We start from the raw sequence: 15,567 nt of genomic DNA on the forward strand, positions 1-15,567 counted from the left end.
ATGCATGGCTTGAAACATGGTGCAGGAGAGAGGGCTTCAGATTCTTGGGGTATTGGAACCAGTTCTGGGGCAGAAGGCAGGTATTCCAAAGGGACGGGTTGCATCTCGACAGGACTGAGACCAATGTCCTCACGGGGAGGTTCACTAGTGTGGTTGGTGAGGGTTTAAACTAAATTGGCAGGGGGATGGGCACTAGCATCTTGAAGCAGAAAAGAGGAATAAGGCACACAACTTGAGTGTTGGACAGTACTAGAGAAGGGAGTAGTTCCATATTAGATAGGAGCAGACTGTGAAGTGCTATGAGGAATGAAAAGACAGAATTACAATGCATGTATGTAAATGCACAAAGTGCGGTGAATAAGGTTGGTGAGTATGGAAATATGATGTAGTGGCAATAACGAAAACGTGGCTTAAAAATGGTGAGGACTGGGTGCGTAATACACAAAAGTGTTCAGAAAAGATAGGGAAGGGAAAACGGGGAGGTGAGGAGGCAGTACTGATTATGGAAGACATTGTAGTGTTGGAAAGAGGGGATGTTCTTGAGGGGGCAAAGACAGAATCCATTTGATTAGAGTTGAGAAGCAAAAAGGGTATGATAACATTGTACGGGCTTCCAAATAGTGAGAGATAGAGGAGCAAATCTGCAGGGTAATCAAATGTGCAAGAACTATAGATTTGTGATATTGGGGGACTTTAATTACCCAAATAATGATTGGGATAATGTTAGAGTAAAGGGAAAAGAGGGGGAGGAATTTCTGAAATCTGTTCAGGAGAACTTCCTTGATCAGTATGTTCTCAACCCAACAAGAAAGCAGACATTGTTGGATCTGGTGCTGGGAAATGAGGTGGGCCAAGTGGATCAAGTTTCTGTGGGTGAGCACTTGGCTAAGAGTGATCATGGTATCATAAGGTTTAGATTAGTAATAGAGAAAATAAGGAACATCATAAGGTACAATGTCTAGATTGGAAGAGGGCTAATTTCAATAAGATGAGAAGGGATCTAGCTAGGGTAAAATGGAACCAAAGACTAAAAGGAAAAACTGTAAAGGAACAATGGGTTCTCTTAAGGAAGCGATGCTTCAGGTACAGGCTAGGTACATTCCAAGGGTGAAAGGGTAGTGGAACCAAAAACAGGGCTCCTTAGATGACAAGGTAGATAGAGATTATGATGAAAAAAGGGTGTATGATGCATGTCAAGTGAGAAACAGGCCAAATACAATACGTTGAGGGCAGGTGAAGAGGAAAATAAGACTGGCAAAGAGAGAATATGGAAATAGAATGGCAGTTAACATAAAGGGAACCAAAAAATCTTCTACTGGCATGTAAATAGTAAGCGGGTAGTAAGAGGTGGGCTGGGGCCTTTTTAAAAAATTTATTCATTCATGGGATGTGGGCGTCGCTGGCTATGCCAGCATTTATTGCCCATCCCTAATTGCCCTAGAGAAAGTGGTGGTGAGCTGCCTTCTTGAACCGCTGCAGTCCATGTGAGGTAGGTACACCCACAGTGCTGTTAGGTACAAAGAGAGTAATATATGGCACAGGGAAAGACTAGAACACTTAATAAATACTTTGTATTGGTGTTTACTAAGGAAGAGGAATCTGACAAAATATGGTCGAAGTGAAGAGAGTAGAGGCAATGGATAGGATAAAAATTGAGAGGGAGGAGGTACTGGTCATGCTTAGGGTCATTAAGACACCAGGTCGGGATGGCTTGCATCCAGGTTGCTAGAGGAAGTGGTGTGGAGATAGCAGAAGGGCTTGCCAGAATCTTCCAATCTTCCCTGGATATGGGGGAGGTGCCGGAGGATTGGAGAGTGGCAAATATGACACCCTTATTCAAGAAAGGGCATAAGGACAATCTTAGCAACTACAGGCCAGTTAGTTTAACATCAGTGGTCCGTAAGGTTTTAGAAACAATAATAAGGGGAAAAAAATCAAGACCCTTGGAGAGGATGAGCCAGCACGGATTTGTAAAAGGCAGATCGTGCTTGACTAATCTAATTGAATTTTTGATTAACTGACAGAGAAGGTTGATAAAGGGAATGTGGTAGATATTGTTGATATGGATTTTAAGAAAATGTTTGATAAAGTTCTACATAAAAGGCTGGTTAACAAAATTGAGGCTCATGGAATAGGAGAGTCAGTGTCCAATTGGATAAGAAATTGGCTTAAGGACAAAAAACAGCAAATTATGGTAAATGGTTGTTTTTCAGACTGGAGGATGATAGACAGTGGTGTTCTCCAAGGGTAACCACTAGGACTACTGCTTTTTTTGCTATATATATTAATGACTTAGATCTTGGAATAGAGAAGAATTTCAAAATTTGCTGATGATACCAAACTTGGAGGAGTAGCGAACAGTGATGATAATACGAACCACCTGCAACAGGAGATAGATCGGCTAGCAGAATGGGCAGACAAGTAGCAGATGGAATTCAATACTGACAAGTGTGAGGTGATGCATTTTGGTGGAAGAAATATGCACTTAGTGATGCAGTTCTAAAGCATGTGCAGGAATAGAGGGACCTGGGGCAGCTGCATGTACATCGATCTTTGAAACTGGCAGGAGATATTGAGAGTGGTCAGTTGGGCTTCATAAATACAGGCACTGAGTACAAAAGCAGGGAAGATATGCTGAACCTTTATAAAGCTCTAGTTAGGCCACAACTGAAGTATTGTATCGAGTTCTGGTCACCACACTTTGGGAAGGATGTGAGGGTCTTTGAGATGGTGCAGAAGAGATTTACCAGAATGGTTCCAGGGATGGGGGATTTTAGTTACAAGGTTTGGTTGGAAAAGCTGGGGTTGTTCTCCCTGGAACAGAGGAGACTGAGGGGAAATTTGATAGAGGTGTACAAGATTATGACCAGCTTAGATAAGTTAGACAAGGAAATACGGTTCCCATTAACTAATGTCACAAGGTCTAGGGGACACAGATTGAAGGCTTTGGCCAAGAGATGCAGGGGGAATAAGAAGAACTTTTTACGTAGGTATGACCTGGAACTTGCTGCCTAAAAGGGTGGTGGAGGCGGAGACAATCAATGATTTCAAAAGGAAATTGGATGGGCACTTGAGGGAAATAAACTTGCAGAGCTACAGGGATCGAGTGGGACAGTGGGACTGACTGGATTGCTCCACCGAGAGCCGGCATGGGCTGAATGGCCTCCTTCTAAGCCATAAATGATTCTATGACAAAAGAGCAGGAACTGATATAAAAGATCGGGAACTGTACGAGGGATTAGCAAAATCCACACTCACGATGGCTCAATGGGTAACTTGCTCCACCCAGTGTGGTGCTGTGCCATACAGCAGGAAGGCATTGAGTTAGCTGATGCCACCCTGGTTTGGTGTAGGGGCCTAGCATTAATTTCGACCTCTCCTGGTGGGGGGGCAGGGAGCGTGGGGGAAAATCAGCCAGCGTTTCTGCCCCTGATCATCATCATCTAGTGGCCCCACACCCTTTATTGGAAACAGAAAGGTCCAACTTGGCCACGAAGCCTGGCTGATATTTTTCCCTAAACCAACATCATTCAATCCAGTTAATTAGGCCCTCCCACTGTAGTTAATGGGATCTTGCTATGTACAACAGCTGCAGAGCTTGCCTACAGAACAGTAGTCAAACTATCTGACAGTAAGAGAAGCATTTTGGGATGTTCCCAAGAGATGTGATGAATGCAAGTCTGTCCTTTTGCTCAAGAGAATTGTGTTACGGAGAAACATGCGCTAATGAATGTCGCAGTTTAAAATACTTGACAAGGAGAATGATCATTTATTCTTCTAAAAGATTTACACAGCAACTGAATGGTATGTGCAGGTTACCAAACAGCTGGTTCAGTAATTCCATCACAGGTTAGGGTCGCAAGTGACTACTTGCTGAAACTCAGGATCAATGGAGTGAATCAGGATCCTCCTGAAAAAGCGATCGTTGTTCCAGGCACCTTCTCCCAAAGATAGGTCTCCCTCCGTCTTTGTCTTTTGTGCACTTTGGGAGCAGGGAATTGTCTGGGCCAATTCATGACAATGCAGAGTTCCCACTGAATGGCGAAGAGAACGTGAAAACAGCAGAGATTTCACCCTCGGGTCTCTGTGGGGCAGGGACATCTTGCATACTGCAGGAGGTGGTGATGCTAGGGTCTAATTGGAGGCACAAAGCCAGCAGGAGCAACTCTGACACAGGTCTATCCACTGGCTTCGATCTCTTCAGAATCGTACTTGAAGTCCTGAAGAATCTCATTAATTGCCTCGATGGTTTTATTAATCCTAGAGAAAATGATAAATGGTTTGTAAAACCAGGGAGTACGTACACAGGGTCTCGCTAGAAACGTGCCCGTCTCACCCTCCCCCAATCTGCTGACTTTCGCTGGATGCATCTTCTGTAGGCTGCCCTCGAGTGCCTCGTCAAAGCAGTCATACATCACATGCACGAGGTAATGAATGGCAGCAAGCTACTCAACCGTGGAGGACACCACAGCAAAGTTAAATCCTCTTCAAGTCCAGTGTCCAAGCACACGCACTATCCAGAAAAGGGGAAGGGGAGGTGGTGGTGACTGGACTCACTGAATCAAGATCAGAAGTGGATTTCCTTCCCCCCACCTCGGTCCTGGAGCTGTTGAGGGCACTTACAACCAAGAGCACTTAACACAGCTGAGGCCAGGATACAGGCCTGGAAGTTAGCTGCTGTAACAAAAACAAGAAATGCTGGATTCACTCAGCAGGTCTGGCAGCATCTGTGGAAAGAGAAGCAGAGTTAACGTTTCGGGTCAGTGACCCTTCTCTTTCCACAGATGCTGCCAGACCTGCTGAGTGAATCCAGCATTTCTTGTTTTTGTTTCAGATTTCCAGCATCCGCAGTATTTTGCTTTTAAGTTAGCTGCTGTACCTGTCTCAGAATCACTGTCAGTGGAGGTGACAGTTAGAATTGTGAAGGGCTTTATGCCCTGGGGTGGTTAAGATTATAAATAGGTGGCCCTATTTGTCCATTGGGTCCTCACTCAACACACAGCAGGATTCAGGAGCAGGACGTGAGGCTGATTTCTCCTTGCCTAAAAGGGGCACTGACAGGACGGGGAGAACAGAAATTACTCAACTAAAAGCTCAGCTCTGAGTAACTTAATCACAGAAAATGCGCACTACACAACTTGCATTTATATTGTGCATATAACATAGCATGGGCTGAATGCCCTCCTTCTGTGCCGTAAATAAATGACTCTATAAAATGTTCCAGGTCACTTCACAGGAAAATTAACAAAATATGACACTAAGCCACATAAGATGATATTAGGACAGGTGACCAAAAGCTTGATCAGAGAGGGAGGTTATAAGGAGTGTTTTAAAGGAGGAGACAGGGCCAAACAGGCAGAGAGTGGGAGAGGTTAAGGGAGGGAATTCCAGAACTAAGGGCGGATGAGAGTGGGGAACAAATCAGCGGGAGGTCAACTCACTGCTGCAGCAGTAGCCAACTGCTCATTGATCCAGGTCGCAAAGACCTGACACCCCCAGTGGATAGATTCCAACATGGAGCTGCAAAAATAGCAGTTTACAGGTTAGTAACTTGGCCAAGAAACAGACCTCGCTATGGAACCAAAAAGTGGAGTTAAACTGTGACAGATCTTGGACCGCCCTCACCATTCACCCATCGGCACTACACTTGAATAGTATTTACAGCATAGAAACAGGCCATTCGGCCCAACTGGTCCATACTGGCATTTATGCTCCACATGAGCCTCCTCCTTCCCCTCTTCATCCCAACTTATCAGCATACCTTTCTATACCTTTCTAAAGGCCTGCTTGGGTCTGCAAATGAGACCCGAGCCGAGCCCGACAGAACCCCATCCGAGCCAGAGCCCGATCCGGTCCGAGTCCTTCCATTTTTTCCCGCTCCCGACCATCAGTTAACCTACCTTCCATTTTTTACTTTGTTCCTTACCTGCACAAGCTTAAAATAACTAACAAAACCACCTTTAAAGTCCAAAAGTAGTAATTAACATTAGAGTCACTTACCTGAGGTGCTGATAGAGCATGTCTGATCCGGCCTGCCCCGACCCGACCCAACCCCGAGCAACCCCGACCCAACCCCAGAAGTGTGACCCGACCCGAAGCCGATACATGTCGTTGGGTCCCGTCGGGCTCGGGAAGGGTAGCAGGCCTTTATTCTTTTCTCCCCTCATTTAACTTGTTTAGCTTCCTCTTAAACGTATCTACACTATTTATCTCAACCACTCCCTGTGGTAGTGAGTTCCACATTCTCCCACTCTCTGGGTAAAGGAGTTTCTCCTGAATTCCCCATTGGATTTATTAACTAATTATATATTCATAGCCGCTAGTTTTGGTCTCCACTGAAAGTGGACGCACCTTCTCTATATCTACCCTATCAAACCTCCTCATAATTTTAAAGACCTCTATCAGGTCACTGTTCAGCCTTCGTTTTCCAGACAACAGGGTCTCAGCAGTTCTGCCTTTCTAGATGGGCGGAACCAAAGGCAGCCACAACTTTGCCGGACAGGCTGAGCAGTAAATCAGGCCGTGATGCTTTCTCTGAAGCACGACCCCGGGAGCTCGCAGTGACAGTGCAGTGAGCAGCAAACAGAGTCAGAGGGTGGGGATGGGCAGCTTCAGGACAGACACAGGCAAGGCGACAAACTTGGGGATGGGTACACAACGGCAATGCTCCTACCTGTGCTTCACCTCCTGGGCCTCCTCCTGATATGTCTCATTGCCCGGATGGTCCAACATATTCTGCTTGGCAAGCTGCAGCTGGGCTGTCTAAAGGACAAAAATAAGAACTTTATCAATAACTTACGAATCTCCTCGGTATAGAGGGAGCTTTACTCTATATCCAACCTGTGCTGTACCTGCTCGGGAGTGTTTGATGGGGACAGTGTAGATCAGGGTTGTCCAACATACGGCCCACCGAAGGTTTCCACCCGGCCCGATATCTTGCCAGTGGCTCAGCTCTGACTGACGACTCCCATTTAAGTCAGGCAGAAGGTATAGGCGGGACCTTCGTCTGATGGGCAGGGGGACCCCTGTCTGTGATTGGTCACTCCCTCTGACTGACAGGGGCTGCCCAGGCAGCGTTAGCACTGATTGGTGGAATACAGTGCAGGTACACTGGGATCGGCCAATGCTGTTGCTTTTGTGCGATTCAGTAAATGTCCTGTATCCTGCACACTGGGCAGGTTCCCACCTCCACTTGCCCCAACTTCAATAAAACAGGCATGGTAAGCATCCCGTTCTGGAATGTTTGTTGCAGGAAACACTGAGAAGAGAACACAGGAGACCGGGGGGGGGGGGGGGAAGAAAGAGGAAAACGGGGGGGGGAAGAAAGAGGAAAACGGGGGGGGGGGGAAGAAAGAGGAAAACGGGGGGGGGGGAAGAAAGAGGAAAACGGGGGGGGGGGGGGGAAGAAAGAGGAAAACGGGGGGGGGGGGGGAAGAAAGAGGAAAACGGGGGGGGGGGAAGAAAGAGGAAAACGGGGGGGGGGGGAAGAAAGAGGAAAACGGGGGGGGGGGAAGAAAGAGGAAAACGGGGGGGGGGGGAAGAAAGAGGAAAACGGGGGGGGGGGGGGAAGAAAGAGGAAAACGGGGGGGGGGGGGAAGAAAGAGGAAAACGGGGGGGGGGGGAAGAAAGAGGAAAACGGGAGGGGGGGGGGAAGAAAGAGGAAAACGGGGGGGGGGAAGAAAGAGGAAAACTGGGGGGGGGGGGAAGAAAGAGGAAAACGGGGGGGGGGGGGGGAAGAGGAAAACGGGGGGGGGGGGAAGAGAAAAACGGGGGGGGGAAGAGAAAAACGGGGGGGGGGGGGAAGAGAAAAACGGGGGGGGGGGGGGGGGAAGAGAAAAACGGGGGGGGGGGGAGAAGAGAAAAACGGGGGGGGGGGAAGAGAAAAACGGGGGGGGGGAAGAGAAAAACGGGGGGGGGGAAAGAGAAAAACGGGGGGGGGGAAGAGAAAAACGGGGGGGGGGGAAGAGAAAAACGGGGGGGGGGGAAGAGAAAAACGGGGGGGGGGGAAGAGAAAAACGGGGGGGGGGGAAGAGAAAAACGGGGGGGGGGGGAAGAGAAAACGGGGGGGGGGGGGAAGAGAAAAACGGGGGGGGGGAAGAGAAAAACGGGGGGGGGGGGAAGAGAAAAACGGGGGGGGGGAAGAGAAAAACGGGGGGGGGGGAAGAGAAAAACGGGGGGGGGAAGAGAAAAACTGGGGGGGGAAGAGAAAAACTGGGGGGGAAGAGAAAAACAGGGGCGCGAGGGGGCGAGAGGGAGCTGGAGAGGGGGCGAGAGGGAGCTGGAGAGGGGGCGAGAGGGAGCTGGAGAGGGAGCTGGAGAGGGAGCTGGAGAGGGAGCTGGAGAGGGAGCTGGAGAGGGGGCGAGAGGGAGCTGGAGAGGGGGCGAGAGGGAGCTGGAGAGGGGGCGAGAGGGAGCTGGAGAGGGGGCGAGAGGGAGCTGGAGAGGGGGCGAGAGGGAGCTGGAGAGGGGGCGAGAGGGAGCTGGAGAGGGGGCGAGAGGGAGCTGGAGAGGGGGCGAGAGGGAGCTGGAGAGGGGGCGAGAGGGAGCTGGAGAGGGGGCGAGAGGGAGCTGGAGAGGGGGCGAGAGGGAGCTGGAGAGGGGGCGAGAGGGAGCTGGAGAGGGGGCGAGAGGGAGCTGGAGAGGGGGCGAGAGGGAGCTGGAGAGGGGGCGAGAGGGAGCTGGAGAGGGGGCGAGAGGGAGCTGGAGAGGGGGCGAGAGGGAGCTGGAGAGGGGGCGAGAGGGAGCTGGAGAGGGGGCGAGAGGGAGCTGGAGAGGGGGCGAGAGGGAGCTGGAGAGGGGGCGAGAGGGAGCTGGAGAGGGGGCGAGAGGGAGCTGGAGAGGGGGCGAGAGGGAGCTGGAGAGGGGGCGAGAGGGAGCTGGAGAGGGGGCGAGAGGGAGCTGGAGAGGGGGCGAGAGGGAGCTGGAGAGGGGGCGAGAGGGAGCTGGAGAGGGGGCGAGAGGGAGCTGGAGAGGGGGCGAGAGGGAGCTGGAGAGGGGGCGAGAGGGAGCTGGAGAGGGGGCGAGAGGGAGCTGGAGAGGGGGCGAGAGGGAGCTGGAGAGGGGGCGAGAGGGAGCTGGAGAGGGGGCGAGAGGGAGCTGGAGAGGGGGCGAGAGGGAGCTGGAGAGGGGGCGAGAGGGAGCTGGAGAGGGGGCGAGAGGGAGCTGGAGAGGGGGCGAGAGGGAGCTGGAGAGGGGGCGAGAGGGAGCTGGAGAGGGGGCGAGAGGGAGCTGGAGAGGGGGCGAGAGGGAGCTGGAGAGGGGGCGAGAGGGAGCTGGAGAGGGGGCGAGAGGGAGCTGGAGAGGGGGCGAGAGGGAGCTGGAGAGGGGGCGAGAGGGAGCTGGAGAGGGGGCGAGAGGGAGCTGGAGAGGGGGCGAGAGGGAGCTGGAGAGGGGGCGAGAGGGAGCTGGAGAGGGGGCGAGAGGGAGCTGGAGAGGGGGCGAGAGGGAGCTGGAGAGGGGGCGAGAGGGAGCTGGAGAGGGGGCGAGAGGGAGCTGGAGAGGGGGCGAGAGGGAGCTGGAGAGGGGGCGAGAGGGAGCTGGAGAGGGGGCGAGAGGGAGCTGGAGAGGGGGCTGGAGAGGGAGCTGAGAGGGCGAGAGGGAGCTGGAGAGGGGGCGAGAGGGAGCTGGAGAGGGGGCGAGAGGGAGCTGGAGAGGGGGCGAGAGGGAGCTGGAGAGGGGGCGAGAGGGAGCTGGAGAGGGGGCGAGAGGGAGCTGGAGAGGGGGCGAGAGGGAGCTGGAGAGGGGGCGAGAGGGAGCTGGAGAGGGGGCGAGAGGGAGCTGGAGAGGGGGCGAGAGGGAGCTGGAGAGGGGGCGAGAGGGAGCTGGAGAGGGGGCGAGAGGGAGCTGGAGATGGGGGCGAGAGGGAGCTGGAGAGGGGGCGAGAGGGAGCTGGAGAGGGGGCGAGAGGGAGCTGGAGAGGGGGCGAGAGGGAGCTGGAGAGGGGGCGAGAGGGAGCTGGAGAGGGGGCGAGAGGGAGCTGGAGAGGGGGCGAGAGGGAGCTGGAGAGGGGGCGAGAGGGAGCTGGAGAGGGGGCGAGAGGGAGCTGGAGAGGGGGCGAGAGGGAGCTGGAGAGGGGGCGAGAGGGAGCTGGAGAGGGGGCGAGAGGGAGCTGGAGAGGGGGCGAGAGGGAGCTGGAGAGGGGGCGAGAGGGAGCTGGAGAGGGGGCGAGAGGGAGCTGGAGAGGGGGCGAGAGGGAGCTGGACAGGGGGCGAGAGGGAGCTGGAGAGGGGCCGCGAACAGGGAGACCGACGGGGAGGGATGGAAAGAGGGAGAGAAAGAGAGAGAGAGGGGGAAGAGGGAGGGGAGGGGGAGAGATGGGGGAGAGGGAGACAGAGAGGCAAACAGGTGTTGGGGGGGGAGAGAGAGTCATAGTCATCTCTATACGGCAAAGAAGTAGGCCATTCAGCCCATCAAATTCACGCTAGCTCTCCATTGAGCTCTGCAGTCAGTTCCACTCCCTGGCTCCATCCCCATAGCTCTGCAAGTCTATTTCTCTCAGGTGGCCATCCAACTTCCTCTTGAAGTCAGTGATCGTCTCCACTTCCACCACCCTGTGGGCAGCGAGTTCCTGGTCAATACCACCCACTGTGTAAAATAGTGCTTCCTCATATTCCCCTACAACTTTTGCCCAAAACTTTCAATCTGTGTCCCCTGGTCCTACAGATGGGAGACGGAGAGGGGGTGGTGCAAAGAGAGACAGAGACATTCAGAGAGCATGCGGGGAGAGGGGGGGGGGGGAAAGAGAGATCAAGGTCTCTCCTGACAGGGGGACATCTATCCAGAATACTCTGCATCGCTGCATCAAGTGTGCAGACAGAGAGTGACTACTTATTAAAGCAAAAACAATGCTCGGTATGTCACTAAATCAGTTTTAAATTTAAGTCAATAAATTAGTCTTCGCATTTTAAGCTTCTTCACAAAAATGCATATTTGTTGTTGTTTTTATTTGTAAGATAAATTTTTAATGCCTTTATCTTGCAAAATTTGCTCACTGGCACCTGCCCATCCCCACTAAAAATTGTAATGTGGCCTTTCGCCCAAAATGGTTGGACTACCCTGATGCAGAGGGAGCTTTACTCTGTATCTAACCCCGTGCTGTACCTGTCCTGGGAGTGTTTGATGGGGACAGTGTACAGGGAGCTTTACTCTGTATCTAACCCCGTGCTGTACCTGTCCTGGGAGTGTTTGATGGGGACAGTACAGAGAATAAAATGGGAAGTGATCCTTCCCTCAGCATTATTGCTTATCATAATTACACTAAAGTAACATAAAAAAAATCCCAGTGTAAGTTCAGAATAAGGACTGGCAGGCAATGCCAAGAACCGCTGTGGGCAGGAATGATTACCAGGAGTCTATGGACGTAATTGAGATCAGGTACCTGAGTGGCTCCATGCTCAGTGACCATGGCCACTGTCCGCTAGCCCCTAGTGAGCAGTCTCCCCTTTACCCCGCAGCTCCCCCCATCCTCCTAGAGGCCCCCTTTTCTCCTCCAACTCACCAGCTCCAGCTTCTCCCGCTCCCGTTCCTGAACCCTCTCGATGTGCTCGGAGAGGTCAGGACGACCGAACTCCTCGTGAAACTGGTCCTTGAGGTGAATCACTTCCTTCGAAATCCGGTTAAACGCCTGTGTAATTTCGTGTACCAGCTGCCGGTATTGGATGAAGTCATAATTGGGAGCAGAGCGGAGATACGCCTGGTGTCCTCTGGAACCGGGTGGAGGGAGAACATCGCTGTTTAATAACATTCCTGTGACATTTAAACTCCTACTTTCCTCATGGTACTGAGGTGCACAGGCCTAGTTTCAGTCCCCAGCCTGTGCTAAGTAAGCTGAGCCCAGCAGAGAGAAGGGCGAGGCAGCCCTGAGGCATATGCCATGTCCTGCCATTTATTGACAAAAAAGAGTAACAAAATTGAGAGTAACTGTCAGACTTTAGCATCAGCACTCGTTATACGTGTGAGGCAGACTCGTAGTCCTTTCTAGGCAGTTATAAAAGGAGAGAACAAGAGACAGAGAGGGAGAATAAGAGACAGAGAGAGAGAGAAGGAGAGCAAAGAGGGGGAGAATGAGATTGAAAGTGTAAGAGACAGATTGGGAGAGGAGGAGTGAAATAGGGATGAGCTGTTGAACTGTGGAATAGAATGGTCCTGAGTGAAATGGGAATTGAAAGTGGCTGCTGGTGCGTGTTAGAACATGTGCTGGTTTAGCCTCACTGTAGTAAGGCTTGTCATGTTGTTCTTATGTCTAACATTTAGTCTCTATAAATAAATCTGGTTAGTTAATGAGGAATCTCAGCCCATGACAATGTATGTTTTTGAGGAGGGGGTTGAGGGGGAATGGGTCGATAAACATGAACAGATTCTGCGTAAATTGCTAACATAGGTTTACTCACAGATCAAAGAGCCGATAAGCTTCAACACGCTCCTCCTGCAGTGCGTACAGGCTTCGCACCAATGCATTCAGGCCACTCGCACTCTGCAACCAACAGCAAGCAGCGATTAATGTGATATACTCAGAAAGTGACCACTCAGATCATCCTGCCTGTGCTGACCCTTTGGAAACTATACAATTAATATCACTCTCACTGCTCGTTCCAATTCTCCTTGAAAAGTTACCAAGGGTAAAGGTGGGGGGGAAAGGTTAATGGGGGTTCAAAGGAGGGCAATGGGGGGGGGGGGTTCAAAGGAGGGCAATGGGGGGGGGGGGGTTCAAAGGAGGGCAATGGGGGGGGGGGGGTTCAAAGGAGGGCAATGGGGGGGGGGGGTTCAAAGGAGGGCAATGGGGGGGGGGGGTTCAAAGGAGGGCAATGGGGGGGGGGGTTCAAAGGAGGGCAATGGGGGGGGGGGGTTCAAAGGAGGGCAATGGGGGGGGGGGTTCAAAGGAGGGCAATGGGGGGGGGGGGTTCAAAGGAGGGCAATGGGGGGGGGGTTCAAAGGAGGGCAATGGGGGGGGGGTTCAAAGGAGGGCAATGGGGGGGGGGGTTCAAAGGAGGGCAATGGGGGGGGGTTCAAAGGAGGGCAATGGGGGGGGGGTTCAAAGGAGGGCTGGGGGGGGGGGTTCAAAGGAGGGCAATGGGGGGGGGTTCAAAGGAGGGCAATGGGGGGGGGGGTTCAAGGGAGGGCAATGGGGGGGGAGGTTCAAGGGAGGGCAATGGGGGGGGAGGTTCAAGGGAGGGCAATGGGGGGGGAGGTTCAAGGGAGGGCAATGGGGGGGGAGGTTCAAGGGAGGGCAATGGGGGGGGAGGTTCAAGGGAGGGCAATGGGGGGGGAGGTTCAAGGGAGGGCAATGGGGGGGGAGGTTCAAGGGAGGGCAATGGGGGGGGAGGTTCAAGGGAGGGCAATGGGGGGGGAGGTTCAAGGGAGGGCAATGGGGGGGGGAGGTTCAAGGGAGGGCAATGGGGGGGGGAGGTTCAAGGGAGGGCAATGGGGGGGGGAGGTTCAAGGGAGGGCAATGGGGGGGGGAGGTTCAAGGGAGGGCAATGGGGGGGGGAGGTTCAAGGGAGGGCAATGGGGGGGGGAGGTTCAAGGGAGGGCAATGGGGGGGGGAGGTTCAAGGGAGGGCAATGGGGGGGGGAGGTTCAAGGGAGGGCAATGGGGGGGGGAGGTTCAAGGGAGGGCAATGGGGGGGGGAGGTTCAAGGGAGGGCAATGGGGGGGGGAGGTTCAAGGGAGGGCAATGGGGGGGGGAGGTTCAAGGGAGGGCAATGGGGGGGGGAGGTTCAAGGGAGGGCAATGGGGGGGGGAGGTTCAAGGGAGGGCAATGGGGGGGGGAGGTTCAAGGGAGGGCAATGGGGGGGGGAGGTTCAAGGGAGGGCAATGGGGGGGGGAGGTTCAAGGGAGGGCAATGGGGGGGGGAGGTTCAAGGGAGGGCAATGGGGGGGGGAGGTTCAAGGGAGGGCAATGGGGGGGGGAGGTTCAAGGGAGGGCAATGGGGGGGGGAGGTTCAAGGGAGGGCAATGGGGGGGGGAGGTTCAAGGGAGGGCAATGGGGGGGGAGGTTCAAGGGAGGGCAATGGGGGGGGAGGTTCAAGGGAGGGCAATGGGGGGGGGTTCAAGGGAGGGCAATGGGGGGGGGTTCAAGGGAGGGCAATGGGGGGGGGTTCAAGGGAGGGCAATGGGGGGGGGTTCAAGGGAGGGCAATGGGGGGGGGTTCAAGGGAGGGCAATGGGGGGGGGTTCAAGGGAGGGCAATGGGGGGGGGTTCAAGGGAGGGCAATGGGGGGGGGTTCAAGGGAGGGCAATGGGGGGGGGTTCAAGGGAGGGCAATGGGGGGGGGGTTCAAGGGAGGGCAATGGGGGGGGGGTTCAAGGGAGGGCAATGGGGGGGGGGTTCAAGGGAGGGCAATGGGGGGGGGGTTCAAGGGAGGGCAATGGGGGGGGGTTCAAGGGAGGGCAATGGGGGGGGGTTCAAGGGAGGGCAATGGGGGGGGGGTTCAAGGGAGGGCAATGGGGGGGGGTTTCAAGGGAGGGCAATGGGGGGGGGTTTCAAGGGAGGGCAATGGGGGGGGGTTTCAAGGGAGGGCAATGGGGGGGGTTTCAAGGGAGGGCAATGGGGGGGGGTTCAAGGGAGGGCAATGGGGGGGGGGTTCAAGGGAGGGCAATGGGGGGGGGGTTCAAGGGAGGGCAATGGGGGGGGGGTTCAAGGGAGGGCAATGGGGGGGGGGTTCAAGGGAGGGCAATGGGGGGGGGGTTCAAGGGAGGGCAATGGGGGGGGGTTCAAGGGAGGGCAATGGGGGGGGGTTCAAGGGAGGGCAATGGGGGGGGGTTCAAGGGAGGGCAATGGGGGGGGGTTCAAGGGAGGGCAATGGGGGGGGTTCAAGGGAGGGCAATGGGGGGGGTTCAAGGGAGGGCAATGGGGGGGGGGTTCAAGGGAGGGCAATGGGGGGGGGTTCAAGGGAGGGCAATGGGGGGGGGGTTCAAGGGAGGGCAATGGGGGGGGGGTTCAAGGGAGGGCAATGGGGGGGGGGTTCAAGGGAGGGCAATGGGGGGGGGGTTCAAGGGAGGGCAATGGGGGGGGGGTTCAAGGGAGGGCAATGGGGGGGGGTTCAAGGGAGGGCAATGGGGGGGGGTTCAAGGGAGGGCAATGGGGGGGGTTCAAGGGAGGGCAATGGGGGGGGTTCAAGGGAGGGCAATGGGGGGGGGTTCAAGGGAGGGCAATGGGGGGGGGTTCAAGGGAGGGCAATGGGGGGGGGTTCAAGGGAGGGCAATGGGGGGGGTTCAAGGGAGGGCAATGGGGGGGGGGTTCAAGGGAGGGCAATGGGGGGGGTTCAAGGGAGGGCAATGGGGGGGGGTTCAAGGGAGGGCAATGGGGGGGGGTTCAAGGGAGGGCAATGGGGGGGGGGTTCAAGGGAGGGCAATGGGGGGGGGGTTCAAGGGAGGGCAATGGCGGGAAGAGCAACGAGGGGGGTGCAATGGGGGCGGGGGACGGAGAGGGAGGAACGGTAGGGAGGGGGGGGGGAAGAAAACGCTGGGCGGAAGGGGACACTCACCATCCTGACCCCTGACAGGGAACGGTTCAGCCAGCGGGTCCGCCCTCTGCAGCATCGCCGCAGGCCGGGCTGTGTTACTGCAGTAA

The 15,567-nt window shown here is 54.8% G+C and overlaps 1 protein-coding gene across 1 annotated transcript; it reads right to left on the reverse strand.

Annotated features, from left to right (window-relative positions):
• Positions 1–3,749: 3,749 nt before the first annotated feature.
• rex1bd (required for excision 1-B domain containing) lies at positions 3,750–15,567 on the reverse strand. Its single transcript, XM_068015785.1, has 5 exons — positions 15,482–15,567; positions 12,390–12,472; positions 11,498–11,702; positions 6,674–6,762; positions 3,750–4,260 (listed from the first exon to the last, which is right to left on the reverse strand). The coding sequence occupies exons 1-5, from the start codon at positions 15,482–15,484 to the stop codon at positions 4,179–4,181; spliced, it is 462 nt and encodes a 153-aa protein (XP_067871886.1). The 5' UTR covers positions 15,485–15,567; the 3' UTR covers positions 3,750–4,178.

This window comes from Heterodontus francisci, chromosome 36 (genome assembly GCF_036365525.1).
Source record: "Heterodontus francisci isolate sHetFra1 chromosome 36, sHetFra1.hap1, whole genome shotgun sequence".
In the NCBI taxonomy this organism is placed as follows: Eukaryota; Metazoa; Chordata; class Chondrichthyes; order Heterodontiformes; family Heterodontidae; genus Heterodontus; species Heterodontus francisci.

What these genes read in the sequence shown, in the direction of transcription:
- rex1bd (XM_068015785.1), bottom strand. An exon ending in GCTTATCGGCTCTTTGATCT is followed by an intron (nt 11,703 to 12,389) that starts GTGAGTAAACCT and finishes ACCCGGTTCCAG; the next exon opens with AGGACACCAGGCGTATCTCC. An exon ending in AGCGGGAGAAGCTGGAGCTG is followed by an intron (nt 6,763 to 11,497) that starts GTGAGTTGGAGG and finishes TTTGTCCTTTAG; the next exon opens with ACAGCCCAGCTGCAGCTTGC.